Consider the following 21945-nt stretch of genomic DNA (forward strand, 5'->3'; position numbering starts at 1 on the left):
ACAGGGGAGGCACTGGAAGAGGCTGCTCAGAGAGGTTGTGGCTGCCTTCTGCCTTGGAGGTGTTCAGGTTGGATGAGGCTTTGAGCAACCTGGGCTGGTGGGAGGCATCCCTGCCTATGGCAGGGGGATGGAATTGGATGAGCTTTAAGCTCCCTTCCAACCCAACCCCTTCTGTGAATCCATGAATTATCCAGCTCCAACCCCCCTGCCACGGGCAGGCACACCTCCCACCAGCCCAGCTTGCTCAAGGCCTCATCCAGCCTGGCCTTGAGCACCTCTGGGGAGGGGACATCCCCAACCCCATCCCTGGGCAGCCTGTTCCTGTGTCTCTCCACCCTCACTAAAGAACTTCCACTTCACTCTTCCCAGCAGAGGGGAGGGACCTTGCCCCCACCAGCCAAGGTGGATGCACTGGGACAAGGGGAGGGGAGGGAGAGTGTTTTAATTCCCAAAGCTCTCACCCCTGAGGCTTGGCTGGGGCAAGGTGAAGATGACCTTGTGGTCATCCAGGTGAATGGTGGAATTTGGAGCCATGCAAAGAGGAGAGAGGGTGGAGGGAGAAGAGGCACAGCGTGGCCAGGGCACAGCTGGAGGTGCAGCAGGTTATGAATGAGGGGGGGAGGGGATGTGGTTTGCTGCTTCCTTTGCTGATTGCTGTGGAAAAATCAAAATCAAATGGAAGATAATAATAACAAAAAAAAAAAAATATCTGAAAAAAGAGGCTTCCTGCAAGGCAAAGGCTGAGGGAATTCCCCTGGCTGGCTGAGGCTCTGCCAAGTCCTTTGCCTCCTCCACTCTCCCTGGTGGGCATCAGCAGCACAAATTCAGCTGCTGCTCACTGTTGGGATTGGGTTGCTCTGAGTGGTTGCTTTGGAGCTTGAAGGGGAAACTGAGGCAGAACTGGAGGGAGGGAGGGAGGGAGGGGAAATGCTGGATTTTGGAAGGAGAAGCTGAGCTCTTCCTGGGGCTGGGGTGTGTAGTGCTTGGAGCTCCTGGGTGGGAGTGTCAAGGAGCAGATTTATTGCCCAGGAAGACTTTGCTGCTTTAAAGCTGAATTAAATCTTTGTTTTCAGGAGCATTAGAGCAAAGCAACACTCTTGGCTCTGTGGCAAGGGAGGAATGGAGTTTCTAATGGCCTTGAGTGTGAGCTCCAGCTCTGCAATCAAACTGGGAGAGAGGTGGGGGGGAAACCCAAACCATTTCCAATCTCCCTGTGTCATGGGACTGGGGGAGCTCAAGCTCAGCAACACCTCCCTGCAGGCAGTTAAGGTGGGAGGGGATGGGGGGGGAGCTGAGGCTCTAATGAATTGGGCTGGGGGTGAGGTTGGGTTGCATGAGTGCAGCCTCAGGAGGTTTGCTGATGGCACCAAGCTGTGTGGTGCAGCAGACAGGCTGGAGGGAAGGGATCCATCCAGAGGGAGCTGGACAGGCTGGAGGGAAGGGATCCATCCAGAGGGAGCTGGAGAGGCTGCAGAGCTGGGCACAAGCCAACCTCAGGAGGTTCAACAAGACCAAGGGCAAGGTCCTGCAGCTGGGTGGAGGCAATCCCAAGCACAAATGCAGGCTGGGCAGGGACTGGCTGGAGAGCAGCCCTGAGGAGAGGGACTTGGGGGTGCTGGGGGAGGAGAAGCTCAACAGGAGCCAGCAGTGAGCACTTGCAGCCCAGAGAGCCAAGCAGAGCCTGGGCTGCAGCAGGAGAAGTGTGGCCAGCAGGGCCAGGGAGGGGATTCTCCCTCTCTGCTCACTCTGCTGAGACCACTCCTGGAGCTCTGTGTCCAGTTCTGGAGCCTCTGTTCCAAGAGGGATCTGGAGGTGCTGGAAGGTGTCCAGAGAAGGGCCATGAGGATGAGCAGAGGGCTGGAGCTGCTCTGCTATGAGGACAGCCTGAGAGAGTTGGGGTTGTGCAGTCTGGAGAAGAGAAGGCTCTGAGGTGACCTTCTTGTGGCCTTGCAGGATCTGAAGGGGGCTCCAAGAAAGCTGGGGAGGGACTTTTGAGGGTGTCAGGGAGTGACAGGACTGGGGGGAATGGAATAAAGCTGGAAGTGGGGAGATTCAGACTGGATGTGAGGAAGAAGTTCTTCCCCATGAGAGTGGTGAGAGCCTGGAATGGGTTGTCCAGGGTTGAGGTCCCATCCCTGGAGGTGTTTGCAGCCAGGCTGGATGAGGCTGTGGCCAGCCTGACCTGGTGTGAGGTGTCCCTGCCCATGGCAGGGGGGTTGGAACTGGCTGAGCCTTGTGGTCCCTTCCAACCCTGCCTGATTCTCTGAGTCTCTGCAGTTGCTTTTTATGGTGTGGGGACTTGGGGGGGAGGGGAGGGGGCGCGGGGTGGCAGCCTGGAGAAAAGCTGAAGTGGCTTTCAGATGGCGCTGGTTAACCTTCAACTAAAGCCAACAGGAAGCCAGCGCCCGGGGTGAGGAATTCCAGAGCCTGCAAACGAGCTGGGGTTTGGCTCCTGCCTGTCCATCTAAAGCTCGACCTCTCTCCTGGATGTGGAAAGGGAAGTTCTGGGAGAGGAGGATTCGTGCTGAAGCTCAGCGTTAGGTCCACGAAGGGCGGCAGGGCTGGAGGGGTTTGTGTGCATGCAGCAGGCTGCCCCGGGAGGGGGCTGGGGACTCTCCTTCTCTGGAGGTGCTCAGAACCCACCTGGATGTGTTCCCCTGCTCTGGCAGGGGGGGTTGGACTGGATGAGCTTTCGAGGTCCCTTCCAGCCCCCTAACACTCTGAGAAAGCCTGGAGAGCCTCTTCCAACCTCCTAACACTCTCTGAAAGCCTGGAGAGCCTCTTCCAACCTCCTAACATTCTCTGAAAGCCTGGAGAGCCTCTTCCAACCTCCTAACACTGTGTGAAAGCCTGGAGAGCCTCTTCCAACCTCCTAACACTCTCTGAAAGCCTGGAGAGCCTCTCCCAACCTCCCAACACTCTGTGAAAGCCTGGAGAGCCTCTTCCAACCTCCTAACACTCTCTGAAAGCCTGGAGAGCCTCTTCCAACCTCCTAACACTCTGTGAAAGCCTGGAGAGCCTCTTCCAACCTCCCAACACTCTGTGAAAGCCTGGAGAGCCTCTTCCAACCTCCCAACACTCTCTGAAAGCCTGGAGAGCCTCTTCCAACCTCCTAACACTCTGTGAAAGCCTGGAGAGCCTCTTCCAACCTCCTAACACTCTGTGAAAGCCTGGAGAGCCTCTTCCAACCTCCTAGCACTCTCTGAAAGCCTGGAGAGCCTCTTCCAACCTCCTAACACTCTCTGAAAGCCTGGAGAGCCTCTTGGGTACAGCTGGTGGCTGTGGGATCCCTTGAAACACCTGGATAGGTGTTTTTGCTTTGAGCTGTGTCCTGATGCTTCCAGTGCTCCCTGGTAAATAGTTTGGGACCTTGGGCAGCAGCTGGGGGGGCTGAGAGGGTGTCAGGAGGTGGCCAGTGAGGATTAGAGGGTGTCAAGAGGTGGCCAGTGAGGATTAGAGGGTGTCAAGAGGTGGCCAGTGGGGCTGTGAGGGTGTCAGGAGGTGGCCAGTGAGGATTAGAGGGTGTCAAGAGGTGGCCAGTGAGGATTAGAGGGTGTCAAGAGGTGGCCAGTAGGGCTGTGAGGGTGTCAGGAGGTGGCCAGTGAGGATTAGAGGGTGTCAGGAGGTGGCCAGTGAGGATTAGAGGGTGTCAGGAGGTGGCCAGTGGGGCTGTGAGGGTGTGGGCAGTGGTCTGGAACTGGAGCAGGGCAGATTTAGGTTGGACATCAGGAGCAAGTTCTGCAGCATGAGGCTGAGGAGACACTGGCACAGGCTGCCCAGGGAGGTGGCTGAGGCTCCATCCCTGGAGCCATTCAGGATCAGCCTTGCTGTGTTTCCATCCCTGGAGCCATTCAGGATCAGCCTTGCTGTGGTTCCATCCCTGGAGCCATTCAGGATCAGCCTTGCTGTGGTTCCATCCCTGGAGCCATTCAGGATCAGCCTTGCTGTGACCCTGGGCAGCCTGCTCTGCTTGGAGATGTCCCTGCTGAGCGCAGGAGGGTTGGACAAGATGCCCTTGGAGGGTCCCTTCCAACCCACTGCAATCTGTGTGCTGGGCTGGGGGGTGCTGAGCAGCACTGCTGATGTCTCTTCTGGAGCAAGCCACCTTCTCCTTCCCCCTGCCAGCACTCTTCTTGTGGCCCCATGGGCCAGCTGATGTGTGTCACTTGGCTCCTAAGTCACCCCTCTGCTTTGGGGCAGTTGGCTAAAGCAAGCCTCAGATTTCTCCTTTCCTTCCTTGCCTCAGGGCAGCTTCCTTTCAGTCAGAACCTTTTCATCTCTGTTATTATTAACAGACATTTATGATTTCCTTACCTATCTCTCAGATTTGCCAACTGCAAAAGGGAATTTTTTTTTTGGGGGGGGGGGGTAGGTTTTTGGACCTATCTTGGTCTGCAGGAAATAGTTACTGTGGTGTTTGGGGTTGTTTTGTTTTCTTTTCTTTTTTTTTTTTTTTTGTTTATTTTTTAATCTCCTCCCATTGACTTGGAGTGGTGGTAGGGCTGTAGGCAGCACTTTGCTTCCTTGCCCTTCTCCTCATCACTTCTCTCATCTGATCAAGCAAAAATCTATCCAAAAGCTCCTGCTTGGGCTTTTGGTACCTTTTGAAAGCTTTATTTTTATTGAGTTAGTTATTATTTTTTTTCCCCCCCCTTCCCAGGTATTGCTTCTTGCTGGAAGCTGAACCTCCCAGGGCAGTGTGAGGTTGGGGCATGGGGAAAGGCAGGCAGCCTGTGGGGCTCCGTGCCAGGAGCTGCTCCAAACCATCCTCAAAACTAGCATTGGATTAAAAGGAATTCACCACTTTGGCACAGCAGTGCTGGCAGGGCTGGAAGCCCTCTGCTGTGAGGCCAGGCTGAGAGGATTGGGTTGGTTCAGGCTGGAGAGGAGAAGGCTCCAGGGGAGACCTTCTGGTGGCTCTGTCAACCCTCCCCAGTTTGAGACTCTATCAACCCTCCCCATGGTCTGAGGCTCTATCAACCCTCCCCAGTTTGAGACTCTATCAACCCTCCCCAGTCTGAGACTCTATCAACACTCCCCAGTTTGAGACTCTATCAACCCTCCCCAGTCTGAGACTCTATCAACACTCCCCAGTTTGAGACTCTGTCAACCCTCCCCATGGTTTGAGACTCTGTCAACCCTCCCCAGTCTGAGGCTCTAACAACCCTCCCCAGTTTGAGTCTCTATCAACCCTCCCCAGTCTGAGGCTCTATCAACCCTCCCCAGTTTGAGACTCTATCAACCCTCCCCAGTCTGAGGCTCTATCAACCCTCCCCAGTCTGAGACTCTATCAACCCTCCCCAGTTTGAGACTCTGTCAACCCTCCCCATGGTTTGAGTCTCTATCAACCCTCCCCAGTCTGAGGCTCTGTCAGCCCTCCCCAGTTTGAGGCTCCATCAACCCTCCCCAGTCTGAGTCTCTATCAACCCTCCCCAGTTTGAGACTCTATCAACCCTCCCCAGTCTGAGTCTCTATCAACCCTCCCCAGTTTGAGACTCTATCAACCCTCCCCAGTCTGAGTCTCTATCAACCCTCCCCAGTCTGAGACTCTGTCAACCCTCCCCAGTCTGAGACTCTGTCAACCCTCCCCATGGTTTGAGGCTCTATCAACCCTCCCCAGTCTGAGGCTCTGTCAACCCTCCCCAGTCTGAGTCTCTATCAACCCTCCCCAGTTTGAGACTCTATCAACCCTCCCCAGTCTGAGTCTCTATCAACCCTCCCCAGTCTGAGACTCTGTCAACCCTCCCCATGGTTTGAGGCTCTATCAACCCTCCCCAGTTTGAGGCTCTGTCAACCCTCCCCAATCTGAGTCTCTATCAACCCTCCCCAGTCTGAGGCTCTATCAACCCTCCCCAGTTTGAGACTCTATCAACCCTCCCCAGTCTGAGGCTCTATCAACCCTCCCCAGTCTGAGGCTGCCTCCCTGCCTGTGCTGCTGACTCATGGCACCCAGCACTCCTGACTCTGCTGGGAGAAGCCTTCCTCACGTGAGCCTCCTGCAGCAGCAGGGCTCTAATTATGGGCTTTGCCCATCCCAGAGCGTGGGAACTGGAGCCATCAGCCCCTAAACCTCCTGATCATTCCCAATCCATTAATGACTTTAATGAGTGAAGCCCTGATGCCTCCTTCTCCCTGCTGACAGCAGCACTGGGGCTTGCTCGTGCTGGCTCTGCTGCTGGTCCTGCCTTATGTAATGCTCCAGAGCCTGGTGAATTCCTCATCCCCAGCTGGCAGTGGGGTGGAATTTGGTTGTTAATGGGTTGTTGTTGTTGTTGTTGGTTTTGTTTTCAGGTTGCAGATGGCTCATCCAGAGCTGATGAGGCAATGGAGAGGACCAGAGAGTGCAAAGCCATGCTTGGGCCACATCCTGGCTAATTAGCTGGGGAGTTGTTAGAGCAGGAAGGGAGTTATAGAATCAGAGAATCAGAGATTTGTCAGGGTTGGAAGGGAGCTCAAGGCTCAGCCAGTCCCAACCCCTCTGCCATGGGCAGGGACACCTCACACCACAGCAGGTTGCTCACAGCCACCTCCAGCCTGGCTGCAAAAACCTCCAGGGATGAGGCTTCCACCACCTCCCTGGGCAACCTGTGCCAGTCTCTCACCACCCTCATGGGGAAGGATTTCTTCCTCACCTCCAATCTGAATCTCCCCACTTCTAGTTTTGTTCCACTCCTCCCCAGTCCTATCACTCCCTGACACCCTAGGGCCAGGGGAGGACTCCAGAGCTGGTGAGGGGGGGGGATCTGTTGCTGTGGGATGAAAACCTCCTCTCCTGCTCCTGCAGAGGTTGAGCTGCCCCTTCCCTGGGCTGCATTTTCATTCCCAATCCCTTCTCCTCTTCCTTTCTTGGAAACCATCTCCAAGGCAACCTCAAACCTCCAGGCTCTGCCTCGGAGCTGCTCAGCCATCCCCAGGACCTGGCTGGTAAGTGCCTCACCAGGAGCAGCTTTGGTGGCCACCAGGCTGCTGCAGGCACCTCGGTGCAGCCCAGGGAGTCAAGGGCTGGCTCTGGGCTTGGCAGGGGTGTGGGGAGATAAACCTCAGACCCTTGGCTCCCCTCATCCTCAGGGCTGGGACTGGATGATCTCTGGAGGTCCCTTCCAAGCCCTAACATTCTGTGGTCTCTGTGATCCTGGGGGCTTGGCTTTTGTGCTCTGCACTGAAAAATGGGTGGCCAAGGTGGTCCTTGTGGAGGAGAAGTTCTGCCTCAGCTCTGGAGGGGGTGGCTGGGTTCAGAGGGCACCCTTGTGTTGTTCCATCAGGAGGTGCTCTGCCTGCAGTCAGTGTGTTGGGGGTTGGTCACCCATCCCTCAGGAATGGGCTTTGGTTAGAGCATGATCCCAGTTTTCCATCTCCTGGGGAGAGCAGCAGGGCCAACACCTGGTGCCAGGGACTCTGTGCCCTCTTGGTGCTGCCTGGAGCTGGGAGTGTGGCATGGCAGTGGTCACCAGGGAGGTGCCCACCTCTGGGCTGGCCTGCCTGCTTTTGAGGTCATCCCTGCACCCCTCCTGGGTGGCCTTTCTCAGAGGTGGGCAGGAACAGGGCCTCTAAGCTGCAGGTTCTTGCTGGGGGGGGGGTGGGGTGGGGTGGGTTGGGGTGTGCTGGCATGGAGCAGCAGAAGGCACAGTGAACTTCTTGCCATGCTGGTGTGGGAGTGGTGGAAGTGGCTGTGTGAGGATGGATGTGCTCCATCCTCAGCTGCAGTGCCTGCAGCTGCTCTCTGCTGGGGGCTGAGCTGGAGCATGGTGCTGAGGATGCTGTGGCTGCTAATGGGGCTGGGACTGACCCTCTCCATCCCTTGCTCCCTGCAGGGCAGGATGAAGCTCCTGGCTGTGTTGCTGGCTGCCAGCCTGCTCAGCACCACTGCCCATGGTGCCCAGGCCCCCTGGCAGGACAAACCACCTCAGCCCTGCCTCTCCCAGCCCCTCAGCAGCACGGACAGCAAGTTCTGCAGGTGAGTGACCCCTTGGTTGTCTCTCCTCTGCACCCCACCAGCCCAGTCATGTGCTGCCCTTCCCTGTCACCTCCTGGGCCAGTCCCTTCCAGTGTCCCCATTGCCAGGGCTACAAACATTGGTGGCTTTCTTCCTTTTACCTGGAATCTGGGCCAGAGAGAAGCAGGGCAGTGCCTGCTGCACCATGAGGTCCTTGCTTGATGCAAGCTGAGATCTTTGTGTCTCTTGCTCACCTTGGGTTGCTCCTTGGTCCATTGTGCAGAGGGTTTTGAAGCATCAGAGATGACTTTGCTGCAGGAAGTTTTGGAGGAAAGAGGCTGATTTGGGGGGGAGGAAAGAGGCTGATTTGGGGGGGAGGAAAGAGGCTGATTTGGGGGAGAGGAAAGAGGCTGATTTGGGGAGGAGGAAAGAGGCTGATTTGGGGGGGAGGAAAGAGGCTGATTTGGGGGGGAGGAAAGAGGCTGATTTGGGGGGAGGGAAAGAGGCTGATTTGGGGGGGAGGAAAGAGGCTGCTTGGGGGGAGGAAAGAGGCTGATTTGGGGGAGAGGAAAGAGGCTGATTTGGGGGGGAGGAAAGAGGCTGATTTGGGGGGGAGGAAAGAGGCTGCTCTGGGGGGAGGAAAGAGGCTGATTTGGGGGGGAGGAAAGAGGCTGCTTGGGGGGAGGAAAGAGGCTGATTTGGGGAGGAGGAAAGAGGCTGATTTGGGGGAGAGGAAAGAGGCTGATTTGGGGAGGAGGAAAGAGGCTGATTTGGGGGAGAGGAAAGAGGCTGATTTGGGGGAGAGGAAAGAGGCTGATTTGGGGGGAGGAAAGAGGCTGATTTGGGGGGAGGAAAGAGGCTGATTTGGGGGGGAGGAAAGAGGCTGATTTGGGGGGGAGGAAAGAGGCTGCTTGGGGGGAGGAAAGAGGCTGATTTGGGGGAGAGGAAAGAGGCTGCTTGGGGGGAGGAAAGAGGCTGATTTGGGGGAGAGGAAAGAGGCTGATTTGGGGGGGAGGAAAGAGGCTGATTTGGGGGGGAGGAAAGAGGCTGCTCTGGGGGGAGGAAAGAGGCTGATTTGGGGGAGAGGAAAGAGGCTGATTTGGGGGGAGGAAAGAGGCTGATTTGGGGGGAGGAAAGAGGCTGATTTGGGGGAGAGGAAAGAGGCTGATTTGGGGAGGAGGAAAGAGGCTGCTTGGGGGGAGGAAAGAGGCTGATTTGGGGGGGAGGAAAGAGGCTGATTTGGGGGGGAGGAAAGAGGCTGCTCTGGGGGGAGGAAAGAGGCTGATTTGGGGGAGAGGAAAGAGGCTGATTTGGGGGGGAGGAAAGAGGCTGCTCTGGGGGGAGGAAAGAGGCTGATTTGGGGGAGAGGAAAGAGGCTGATTTGGGGGAGAGGAAAGAGGCTGATTTGGGGAGGAGGAAAGAGGCTGCTTGGGGGGAGGAAAGAGGCTGATTTGGGGGGGAGGAAAGAGGCTGATTTGGGGGGGAGGAAAGAGGCTGATTTGGGGGAGAGGAAAGAGGCTGATTTGGGGGAGAGGAAAGAGGCTGCTCTGGGGGGAGGAAAGAGGCTGATTTGGGGGAGAGGAAAGAGGCTGATTTGGGGGAGAGGAAAGAGGCTGATTTGGGGGGGAGGAAAGAGGCTGCTTGGGGGGAGGAAAGAGGCTGATTTGGGGGGGAGGAAAGAGGCTGCTCTGGGGGGAGGAAAGAGGCTGATTTGGGGGAGAGGAAAGAGGCTGATTTGGGGGGAGGAAAGAGGCTGCTTGGGGGGAGGAAAGAGGCTGATTTGGGGGGGAGGAAAGAGGCTGCTTGGGGGGAGGAAAGAGGCTGATTTGGGGGAGAGGAAAGAGGCTGATTTGGGGGGGAGGAAAGAGGCTGATTTGGGGGGGAGGAAAGAGGCTGCTTGGGGGGAGGAAAGAGGCTGATTTGGGGGAGAGGAAAGAGGCTGATTTGGGGAGGAGGAAAGAGGCTGATTTGGGGGAGGAAAGAGGCTGATTTGGGGGAGAGGAAAGAGGCTGATTTGGGGGAGGAAAGAGGCTGCTCTGGGGGGAGGAAAGAGGCTGCTTGGGGGGAGGAAAGAGGCTGATTTGGGGGAGAGGAAAGAGGCTGATTTGGGGGGGAGGAAAGAGGCTGATTTGGGGGGGAGGAAAGAGGCTGCTTGGGGGAGGAAAGAGGCTGATTTGGGGGAGAGGAAAGAGGCTGATTTGGGGGGGAGGAAAGAGGCTGCTTGGGGGGAGGAAAGAGGCTGATTTGGGGGGGAGGAAAGAGGCTGCTCTGGGGGGAGGAAAGAGGCTGATTTGGGGGGGAGGAAAGAGGCTGATTTGGGGGAGGAAAGAGGCTGATTTGGGGGGGAGGAAAGAGGCTGCTCTGGGGGGAGGAAAGAGGCTGATTGGGGGGAGGAAAGAGGCTGATTTGGGGGAGAGGAAAGAGGCTGCTCTGGGGGGAGGAAAGAGGCTGATTTGGGGGAGGAAAGAGGCTGATTTGGGGGGGAGGAAAGAGGCTGATTTGGTGGAGGAAAGAGGCTGCTCTGGGGGGAGGAAAGAGGCTGATTTGGGGGAGGAAAGAGGCTGATTTGGGGGAGAGGAAAGAGGCTGATTTGGGGGAGGAAAGAGGCTGCTTGGGGGGGAGGAAAGAGGCTGATTTGGGGGAGGAAAGAGGCTGATCTGGGGGGAGGAAAGAGGCTGATTTGGGGGAGGAAAGAGGCTGATTTGGGGGGAGGAAAGAGGCTGATTTTGGGGAGGAAAGAGTCTGCTCTGGGGGGAGGAAAGAGGCTGATTTGGGGGAGGAAAGAGGCTGCTCTGGGGGGAGGAAAGAGGCTGATTTGGGGGGGAGGAAAGAGGCTGATTTGGGGGAGGAAAGAGGCTGCTTGGGGGGGAGGAAAGAGGCTGATTTGGGGGAGAGGAAAGAGGCTGATTTGGGGGAGAGGAAAGAGGCTGATTTGGGGGGAGGAAAGAGGCTGATTTGGGGGAGAGGAAAGAGGCTGATTTGGGGGGGAGGAAAGAGGCTGCTTGGGGGGGAGGAAAGAGGCTGATTTGGGGGAGAGGAAAGAGGCTGATTTGGGGGGAGGAAAGAGGCTGATTTGGGGGAGGAAAGAGGCTGATTTGGGGGAGAGGAAAGAGGCTGATTTGGGGGGAGGAAAGAGGCTGATTTGGGGGGGAGGAAAGAGGCTGCTTGGGGGGGAGGAAAGAGGCTGCTCTGGGGGGAGGAAAGAGGCTGATTTGGGGGGAGGAAAGAGGCTGATTTGGGGGGAGGAAAGAGGCTGATTTGGGGGGGAGGAAAGAGGCTGCTTTGGGGGGGAGGAAAGAGGCTGCTCTGGGGGGAGGAAAGAGGCTGATTTGGGGGGAGGAAAGAGGCTGATTTGGGGGAGGAAAGAGGCTGATTTGGGGGGAGGAAAGAGGCTGATTTGGGGGAGGAAAGAGGCTGATTTGGGGGAGGAAAGAGGCTGATTTGGGGGAGGAAAGAGGCTGCTCTGGGGGGAGGAAAGAGGCTGATTTGGGGGGAGGAAAGAGGCTGATTTGGGGGAGGAAAGAGGCTGATTTGGGGGGAGGAAAGAGGCTGATTTGGGGGGAGGAAAGAGGCTGATTTGGGGGAGGAAAGAGGCTGATTTGGGGGAGAGGAAAGAGGCTGATTTGGGGGAGGAAAGAGGCTGATTTGGGGGAGGAAAGAGGCTGCTCTGGGGGGAGGAAAGAGGCTGATTTGGGGGGAGGAAAGAGGCTGATTTGGGGGGGAGGAAAGAGGCTGCTCTGGGGGGAGGAAAGAGGCTGATTTGGGGGGAGGAAAGAGGCTGCTCTGGGGGGAGGAAAGAGGCTGATTTGGGGGGAGGAAAGAGGCTGATTTGGGGGGAGGAAAGAGGCTGCTCTGGGGGGAGGAAAGAGGCTGCTTTGGGGGGAGGAAAGAGGCTGATTTGGGGGGAGGAAAGAGGCTGATTTGGGGGGAGGAAAGAGGCTGCTCTGGGGGGAGGAAAGAGGCTGATTTGGGGGAGGAAGAGGCTGAGGGGGGAGGGGAGGAAAGAGGCTGCTTGGGGGGGAGGAAAGAGGCTGATTGGGGGGAGGAAAGAGGCTGATTTGGGGGGAGGGAAAGAGGCTGATTTGGGGGGAGGAAAGAGGCTGCTTTGGGGGGAGGAAAGAGGCTGATTTGGGGGGAGGAAAGAGGCTGCTTGGGGGGAGGAAAGAGGCTGATTTGGGGGGAGGAAAGAGGCTGATTTGGGGGGGAGGAAAGAGGCTGCTCTGGGGGAGGAAAGAGGCTGATTGGGGGAGAAAGAGGCTGATTTGGGGGGGAGGAAAGAGGCTGATTTGGGGGGAGGAAAGAGGCTGATTTGGGGGGAGGAAAGAGGCTGATTTGGGGGAGGAAAGAGGCTGCTCTGGGGGGAGGAAAGAGGCTGCTTGGGGGGAGGAAAGGCCCAGAACAGCTCATGCCACAGACCTCAAAGCTCATCACACTGCTTGAGATGTGGGATTGGGTGAGGAGGAAGCTCGTGGGGAGCTTCTCCTGGAGCAGGCAGTTTGCTGCTGTGCCAGCTGGGGCCTCCAGCTCCCCTCCTCATCCCTTTATCAAGTATTTTGATGCTGAAGGCCCTTGGCTTCGACTCCAGCTGCCTGTGGGTGGCTGGAGATGGACTCCACCTGCTCCTTGGCTCTGGGAGGTTCTCACTATCCCACGTCACTGGGAGCTTCTGCATCACAAACATCCTTTCTGCTGCTCCTTGGTTACCCAAAACACCCCAGATATGAGCAACTGCACTTCTGAAGGCAAGCAGAGACTTCACTTGGCCTCAGCTTCCTCCCACAAACCATGAGTAGAAGCTCTGAACCCTCAGCCCTCTTCGTCCCAGCCCTACATGGGTGGTTTGCTCAGCACCCTCTGGTGATGCAGGATTTTGGGGGTCCTCTTGGTGGCAGCTGAACTTCCTCATGGCCTTGAGGCTTGCTATCCATGGGCTGGGGTGGCTTGGGCTGGTGGCCCCTGGCTCTGTGAGGTAATGCCAAAGGGGGAAGTGCTTGGTGTAGAGGTTGGTGCCAGGGAGAGCTGAGCTGTTGGTGCCCAGAATGCAGAGGAGTTTTGTCCCTGCTTTCATATCACATGTGGGAGATGGAGCTCGGAGTTCAGGTGGCCTTGACCAAAGCCAGTGAGGAGGAGGAGGAGGAGGTTGATCTTTGCTTTCCAAGCTTTAGATGAACCGTTGTGGACCATGAGTTTTAAAGCCTATGGAGCAGGCTGCCCAGGGAGGTTGTGGCTGTCCCCTCCCTGGAGGTGTTCCAGGCCAGCTTTGGATGAGGTCTTGAGCAAGCTGGGCTGGTGGGAGGTGTTCCTGCCCATGGCAGGGGGGGGGGGTTGGGAATGGATGATCTTTAAGGTCCCTTCCAACCCAACCCATGCTTTGAATCTATGAACATGAGGCAAAAATTGATGTTTGGAGTCCTGCTGATGCTTGGGAGAGGGAGGAGACCCCTTGGTGGCACCAGAACATGGGAAGATGCTTATCTTGGTGCACAGGCTACCCAGCACCTTTGGTGGCAGCAGGTTGGATCCTGTATCTCCTACCCCACATGGTGCCCACAGCTCAAGCCAACCTGGGAAGCAGCACCAAGTCCAGTGCTGTGTGGGTCTCACCCTCAAGGTTGGACCAGATGATCCTTGAAGTTCCTTCCAACCTGGCATTCCATGATTCCTGTTCTTCTCTCCCCCAGGGGTGATTTAGAAATGATCTACCCCGAGCTGGGTGATGTGGGCTGCACCTACATCCCCCAGTGCCACCAGTACAGGAGGCAGATCAGCAGGGAGTGGAGCACCCCCCGAGTGAGGTACCCCCGGGCGGAGAAGGTGAGTCCCAGACCACATCTGCATCACCATCACAGAATGAGAGAGCTGTCAGGGCTGGAAGGGAGCTCAAGGCTCAGCCAGTTCCAACCCCCCTGCCATGGGCAGGGACACCTCACACCACAGCAGGTTGCTCACAGCCACCTCCAGCCTGGCTGCAAACACCTCCAGGGATGAGGCTTCCACCACCTCCCTGGGCAACCTCTGCCAGTCTCTCACCACCCTCCTGGGGAAGAATTTCTTCCACACATCCAATCTGAATCTCCCCACTTCTAGTTTTGCTCCATTTCCCCCAGTCCTATCCCTCCCTGACACCCTCAAAAGTCCCTCCCCAGCTTTCTTGGAGCCCCCTTCAGATCCTGCAAGGCCACAAGAAGGTCTCCTGGGAGCCTTCTCCTCTCCACACTGCACAACCCCAACTCTCTCAGTCTGTCCTCATAGCAGAGCAGCTCCAGCCCTCTGCTCATCCTCATGGCCCTTCTCTGGACACCTTCCAGCACCTCCAGATCCCTCTTGGAACAGAGGCTCCAGAACTGGATGCAGAGCTCCAGGTGTGGTCTCAGCAGAGCTGAGCAGAGAGGGAGAATCCCCTCCCTGGCCCTGCTGGCCACACTTCTCCTGCTGCAGCCCAGGCTCTGCTTGGCTCTCTGGGCTGCAAGTGCTCACTGCTGGCTCCTGCTGAGCTTCTCCTCCCCCAGCACCCCCAAGTCCCTCTCCTCAGGGCTGCTCTCCAGCCAGTCCCTGCCCAGCCTGGATTTGTGCTTGGGATTGCCTCCACCCAGCTGCAGGACCTTGCCCTTGGTCTTGTTGAACCTCCTGAGGCTGGCTTGGGCTCACCTCTGCAGCTTGCCCAGGTCCCTCTGGATGGATCCCTTCCCTCCAGCATGTCTGCTGCACCACACAGATCCCCTGGGTCCCAGGGAAGGAATTCTCTTGGGAAATGATTGTTCCATGTGTTTGTGTGCTTGTACTTTGAGCCACCCTGACCAGCAGCTGGGGCAGGCAGGGCCAGCAGGAGCTCCACTCTGGCTGCTGGGGGTGGCCTGGGAGCTGCTCACCTCACGCCACCTGTGGCTCCCTGTCCCTGTCCTGCAGCAAAGCCCCAGGAGCTCCTCAGGTTGTGTGTTTGGGCTTTGAGCTGAGGCCAGGGTGACCTCCTGAGCTTTGCTTCCCAGTGGAGTCAGGGATTGGTTGGAGGCTGAGCTGGGAAAGGTCTTTCTGGTACACCCTGGCCTTCTGTAGTGTTTATTGAGATTTTTGGGGTGCTTTGGGACCTCTTTTCCTTTTATTTTTGTTTTTGGTGTATGTGTGTTTAATTATCCTCCACTGTGCCCTTTTTTGGTTCTTTCTCTCTTTTGGGGTCCTTCTTCTCCATTTTGGAGCCCCTTTGAGACCCTTTTCTTGCCTCACCTCATTTTTTTGGGGGGCACCCCTGTTTCTTCCTCCTTGTTTTTTGGGGACCCTGTTGTCCCCCCCTTTCATTTTGGGGTGAGACCTTGGGTTTACCCTTTCCCCCCTTTGTTTTGGGAAGGCTGGAACCTTTTTGGTTTTCCTCCCCTTTTGAGGGAAGGATCCCCCTTTTTTCTCCCTTTTTGGGAAGGCCTCCTTTTTCTGTCCATTCCTTTTTTTTGGGGACCCTTTTTTGTTCTCTTCCTCTTTCTTGGGGGGGGGGGGAGGAACCCCTATTTTTCCCCCATTCCATTTTTTTTTTGGAATCCCCTTTTTTGGGGACCCTTTTTGTTCTCCTCCCCTTTTTGGGGGGGGGGAGGGACCCCCATTTTTCCCCCATTTCATTTTTTTTTTTGATTCCCCTTTTTTGGGGACCCTTTTTTGCTCTCCTCCCTTTTTTTGGGGGGGGGGTAGGGGAGGGAAAAATGTACCCCTATTTATTTCCCCCCTTTCCCTTTTTTTTTTTTTTTTGGGGGGGGGGGGGGCTGTGGGAGATCGGGGACGTTTCTTCCCGGCTACTTTGCAGCAAAACTTTGGGCACAGATTTATTTTCTTTACCATTTCCTTGAAAACTTCAACACCCCCCCTCCCCATCCCACCTTACTCCCTCCCCCACTTCCCAGCCCGGTTGTTTCTTTCCCTGGCTGGTACCAGTCCAAGTGTGCCAAGTAGCTACTGGGATAAACTGGGTTAATTAACGCGATGAGCTGCGGGGTTGGGATGGGGGTAACCGCTTCTGGGGTGACCCAGGCTCGTCTCAGCCCCCCGCACCCCGCGGCAGCTAAAGTCAGGTTTGGAGTTGCTGTTACCAGACGTGACCACCAGGTGGCAGCATTGAACTTCGCGATCAGCTGGGAGCCGCTTGGTCCCTTCCTGTGCGCTGCGCTCCGGGCAAAGGGGAGGAGGGAGAGGAGCAGTGCGGTGCTGTGCAGCTCTCTGCTGGCTTTGCAGGGGCACATCCTGCACCCATCCCCTCCCCCACTATCCCACTACGAGCTGCCCAGTTTGGAGACCAAGCGTTTATGGTGGGGTTCTGCTGTGTTTTGCTTCTTTTTCTGGTCCCTTTTTAGGGGATTTTCTTTTTATTTTGAGAGGGTTTTTAATTTTCAGGTCTGGTTTGGTCCTTGAGCAGACTTTGGTTGAGTTTTCAGTGTAAAATTATGTAAATGGAAGGAAAAGATTGCAAGTGGAATGCCTGGTGGCAAGAATCTGCTCTGTTTAAGGGGGAAAAAAAGAGTTAATTAAATTATATTAGGGGCAATGGTTTGAAACTGGAGCAGGGGAGATTTAGCTTGGACATCAGGAGGAAGTTCTGCACAATGAGGGTGGGGAGACACTGGAACAGGTTGCCCAAGGAAGTGGTTGAGGCTCCATACCTGGAGACATTCAAGGTCAGACTTGATGTGGCCCTAGGCAGCCAGCTCTGGCTGGAGGTGTCCCTGCTGCCTGCAGGGGGTGGGACAAGATGACCCTTGAGGATCCCTTCCAACCCAAAGCAATCTGTGAATCTGAGAGTTGGAGGATATGGTGGCATCACCTTGTTCCCAGTGGGATCTTTGGTTTAGGTTGGATAGGAGGAAAAATTTCTTTGCAAGAGTGGTCAGGGATTGGCACAGGCTGCCCAGGGAGGTGGTGGAGTCCCCATGCCTGGAGGTGTTCCAGAAACCTGTGGCCATGGCACGTGGGGACATGGTTTGGTGGCCATGGTGGTGATGGGCTGCTGGCTGGACTTGACCTTAGAGAGCTTTTCCAACCCAAACCACTCTATCCTATGTGTCTCCATCACCAGCTCCAACCTTGGGTGCTTCAGTTGCCTCTAAGGGAGAAGCTCAGCTCTGGTGCCTCTTGGCTTTACCTTGAGGTGTTAAGAATCTGCTTTCCTGGCTCCTTCACTGCCTTCTGGAAAGTCTCTTCCTCCTGTGGCTCACAAGGTTGGAGCTCAACTTTTCCCTCAAAGATGCTGGATTCTTCCAAAACCTCTCATCCTGCCTGGCAGAAGCTGCTGGACATGAAATCATCCAGCGCCGCTCTGCTGCTTTCCAGGAGCTCTAAACCTCCCAGCCGTGGAGGCAGTTTTGCTCTTCCTCTATTTCATTCCTAGGAAGCAAAAGAAAGAAAGGGGAAAAAAAAAAAAAAAAAAAAAAAAAAAAGGCAGGGAGAAGGGTTTGGCTGTGGGGGCTGCTTGGTGGGGGCTGCTTGGTGGGGGCTGCCCTGCCCAGTGCTGTGGATTCAGGGGACTGGCAGAGCCAGACCCCAATCTGGCTGCACTGGGAGGGATGGAGGTTGTGCCTTTGCCAACCTAAAAATCAGGGAAGCTTCCCAAACTGGGCTGGGGAGCTGGCTGTGGATGTTTGTTTCAGGGGTGGGAGGGCAGCTGTGGCACTGGGTGATGGGCACCCAGAGGGAGTCTGTGGCAGAGGGTGCCCAGCTCCTGCTGGCACCGGGGCTGGCTGATGGCTCCGCTCCCCTGGCGCGGTTGGCACCGTTCGCTTCCGAGCCAACTCGGCACATCTTGAGCTTGAGGTGGCATCTGAGGACACGGTCCCTGCTGCTTCTCCCTGCCTTTGCATTTCTCTCTCTGCTCCTGGGCTTCACCAGAAACACTTCCCCAGCTCCCTGCAGCCTTCCAGCTTCTGCAGGCTGCCAAGCCGGGGTTGGATTTCGGGGTGGTTTCGGGGTGGTTTCGGGGTGGCCTTAAACTGGTCGCAGGGTTTGGTGCTGAACTGCTTCAGGCTTTCTCCTGAGGAATCTCTCTTCTCCTTCCCCTTCAACCTGGAAGGATTCTTTGGGATAATCTTTTGGCTATCCCCCCCAAAAAAAATCCCCCCTCAGGGGTGTGCTGGGGCTGAGGTGTGCACAGGGAGGTTTGGTTTATGGTCTGTGGTTGGATTTCCAAGGTCAGGAAACTTGGAATTCTTAGGATTTATTTGAATTCCCAAGTGAAACCTGACGTTGGGAAGCGATCTCCATCTGTAGGTGATGCTTCTCAGCACAGTGGGTGCTCAGCAGAGAATCACAGAATCCTTTGGGTTGGAAAAGGCCTTCAGGAGCATCCAGTCCAACCAGCAACCCAACACCACCATGGCCACTAAACCCAGTCCCCAAGTGCCATGGCCACAGGGGTCTGGGCCACCTCCTGGGAAGGGGGACTCCACCAGTTCCCTAACTTCGCTTGTTCCAGGCTTTGGGAACCCTTTCAGGGAAGAAGTTTCTTCTAATGTCCAACCTAAACCTTCTCTGGTGCAACTTGAGGCCATTTCCATCTCATTCTAATACCTGACACCAGGGAATAGAGACCAACCCCACCCCGTTCCAACCTCCTTTGAGGGAGCTGCAGAGAGCCAGAAGGTCTCCCCTCAGCTTCCTCTTCTCCAGGCTCAGCACCCCCAGATCCCTCAGCTGCTCCTCCCCAGCCCTGCTCTCCAGACCCTTCCCCTTGCCCTTCTCTGGCCCTGCTCACCATGGTGAGCTGATGGCTGGAGCAGGGAGGGATGGGTTGGGTTGGAGCAGGGAGGGATGGGTTGGGTTGGTGATGCTTTTTCTGTCATCATCCATGGCAGAGAACCTCAGGGTTTGGGTATGAAAAGTTGTGTAGGAAGTGTCTGCTTGCTGTGGAACACTTTGTCTCTTCAAGAAAAACAACCACCCAAAAAAGCCTGATGCAGAGTGTTTGTTTATCTCCAGGAATGTTTATCAGTTTTTCTCAGGAGGGAGGGGGGGACGTTTCCCATCCTTGTTCCAGATACTGCTCATGAGGCTGGTGGGGGCTACAGCTCACCCTGCTGGTGCCCAAGGTCTCTGCTTGCAACCTCATAGAATCAGAGATTTGTCAGGGTTGGAAGGGAGCTCAAGGCTCAGCCAGTTCCAACCCCCCTGCCATGGGCAGGGACACCTCACACCACAGCAGGTTGCTCACAGCCACCTCCAGCCTGGCTGCAAAAACCTCCAGGGATGAGGCTTCCACCACCTCCCTGGGCAACCTCTGCCAGTCTCTCACCACCCTCCTGGGGAAGGATTTCTTCCTCACATCCAATCTGAATCTCCCCATTTCTACTTTGCTCCATCCCCCCTAGTCCTGTCACTCCCTGACACCCTCAAAAGTCCCTCCCCAGCTTTCTTTTAGGCCCCTTCAGATCCTGGAAGGCCACAAGAAGGTCTCCTGGGAGCCTTCTCTTCCATGAAGCTGCTCCTTGATGCTCCTTGGTGAAGGCAACATCAATGTGTTTGTAGAGGGAAAGTCTTTGTAGGGAGAAGAGGAGAGGGCATGGAAACTTGAAGAGAGGAGACTGAGCCTGGAGATGAGGAGGAAAATCTTGCCAGTGAGGGTGGGGAGACCCTGGCACAGGTTGCCCAGGGAGGTTGTGGATGTCCCCTCCCTGGAGGTGCTCAAGGCCAGGCTGGATGAGGTCTTGAGCAACCTGGGCTGGTGGGAGGTGTCCCTGCCCGTGGCAGGGGGTTGGAGCTGGATGAGCTTTAAGGTCCTTTCCAACCTAAACCTTTCCCTGAATCTGTGATGTTTGGATGCACAAACACCAAACAGCTGTTCAAGTGTCACAGAGTCACAGAACCATGGAGTGGTTTGGGTGGGAAGGGACCTTCAAGGCTCATCCAGTCCAACCCTACTGCAGCCAGCAGGGACATCCCCAACCAGAGCAGGTTGCTCAGAGCCCCAGACAACCTGACCTGCAGTGCTGCCAGGGATGGGGCAGCTCCCACCTCCCTGGGCAGCCAGCCTGGGCCAGGGTCTCACCATCCTGGACACAAAGCATTTCCTCCTTCCACCTAGCCTGAGCCTCCCTCTTTCAGTTCAAACCATCCCCCCCCCACCCCGTGTCCTATCCCAACAACCCTGCTCCAGATTCCATCCTCATCTTTCTTCAAGTCCTGAAAGGCCACCAGAAGGTCTCCCTTGGAAACTCCTCCTCTCCAGGCTCAACACCCCCAAATCTCTCAACCTGGCCTCCCAGCAGAGGGATCTGGCAGCACAACCCCATCGGAGGAACTTCTTCCACCCTCCCCTTTCCTTCTCCCCCCCTGCCCCCCACGCCAAGGAGGCAGCAGGAGGAGCGGCGAACATCTGGCCGGAGGAGAAACACATCCTCCACCTCCTGCCTCTGATATTGCTTTGCTCAACCAAAAAATAAATTGGAAAAGAAAATTGGCCCTTGCCTCAATTTGGGGGCAAGCTGCTAAATTCTTGCAGCTAAGCAATCCCAGCAGAAGGTGATAGATCGTGGGGAGCCCATGGCCCCTCTGTGATGTATGGAGCGCATTAGCCCCCGGACCTCGCTCCCTGATTGGGCTTTGATTACTGCTGGTGGGGGCAAGACAGCAAAACAGATGAAGGGCTGGGAGATGGAATCGATGGGAACTTCATTTGGAGGCCTTGGGAAAACATCTCTCTGCACTTTATAGAAACATATGGGAGATGCTCTCCCTGGAGGTTGTCTGCTTGTTAAAAAGCAATTTGCCTGCCACGGGGCCGGGCCGGTGCCACCTTCTACCTGCTCCTCCTGCTGGGGGTTTCCTTGCTGGGCTCTGATGGCTTGCTGTAGGTTTTTCATAGAATCAGAGAAGTGTTAGGGTTGGAAGGGACCTGGAGTGGAGCAACCCCCCGTGTGTGGTACCCCCAGGCTGAGAAGGTGAGTCCCAAACCACATCTCCATCACCATCATAGAATCAGAGAATTGGCAGGGCTGGAAGGGAGCTGAAGGCTCAGCCAGTCCCAACCCCCCTGCCATGGGCAGGGACACCTCACACCACAGCAGGTTGCTCACAGCCACCTCCAGCCTGGCTGCAAAAACCTCCAGGGATGAGGCTTCCACCACCTCCCTGGGCAGCCTGTGCCAGTCTCTCCCCACCCTCCTGGGGAAGAATTTCTTCCTCACATCCAATCAGGGCAGGTCACACAGGAACACATTCAGATGGGTCATGAAAGTCTCCAGAGGAGACTCCACAGCCTCTCTGGGCAGTCCCCCTGTGATAGGACAAGAGGCAATGGATGGAACCTCCAGCACAGGAGGTTGCAGCTCAGCAGGAGGAGGAACTTCTGCACTGGGAGGCTCCCAGAGCCCTGGAGCAGGCTTCCCAGAGAGGTTGTGGAGTCTCCTTGTCTGGAGACTTGCAAGATCCATCTGGATGTGTTCCTGTGTGACCTGTGCTGGATTCTCTGCTCCTGCTCTGGCAGGAGCAGAGGTCCCTTCCAACCCCTAACATCCTGTGAGCCTGTGTGATCCTGGGATCCACTCTGCTCCAGGCCTCCAGCACCCTCATAGTAAAGATTTTTTTCTTCATGTTGAGGTGGAACCTCCTGGGCTCCAGTTTGTGTCCATTGCCCCTTGGCCTACCACAGGACACCACTGACAGGAGCCTGGCCTCTTCTTCTTGACACCCACCCCTCAGATATTTATAGACCTTGACCAGATCCCCTCTCAGCCTTCCCCTCTCCAGCCTAAACTGGCTGCTGAGGTGATGCCATGGAATCATGGAATGGTCTGGGTTGGAAGAGACCTCCAAAAGTCACCCAGTCCAACCCCTCTGCAGTCAACAGGGACATCCCCAACCAGACAGGTTGCCCTGTAGAGCCTCACCTTGAATATCTCCATGGATGGAGCCTCCACCACCTCCCTGGGCAACCTGTTGCAGTATTCCACCCCCCCCCCCACCCCCCCCCCCCCCCAATCCCTGGCTCCATGGCACCAGGGAGCACAACCATGCCTGGGGTGAAGGGCAGGAGAAGGAGCATCTCCCAG

The 21945-nt window shown here is 56.2% G+C and overlaps 1 protein-coding gene across 1 annotated transcript in view; it reads left to right on the forward strand.

The window, feature by feature from the left end:
* Positions 1-7817: 7817 nt before the first annotated feature.
* PEBP4 (phosphatidylethanolamine binding protein 4) overlaps positions 7818-21945 on the forward strand; it is a 102964-nt gene continuing 88836 nt past the window's right edge. The window contains exons 1-2 of the mRNA XM_054398644.1: positions 7818-7954; positions 13615-13747. Coding sequence (XP_054254619.1) covers positions 7818-7954; positions 13615-13747 — 270 coding nt within the window. The remainder of the gene's footprint in view (positions 7955-13614; positions 13748-21945) is intronic.

The sequence above is a fragment of the Indicator indicator genome, unplaced genomic scaffold (genome assembly GCF_027791375.1).
Source record: "Indicator indicator isolate 239-I01 unplaced genomic scaffold, UM_Iind_1.1 iindUn_scaffold_71, whole genome shotgun sequence".
NCBI classification, from domain to species: domain Eukaryota; kingdom Metazoa; phylum Chordata; class Aves; order Piciformes; family Indicatoridae; genus Indicator; species Indicator indicator.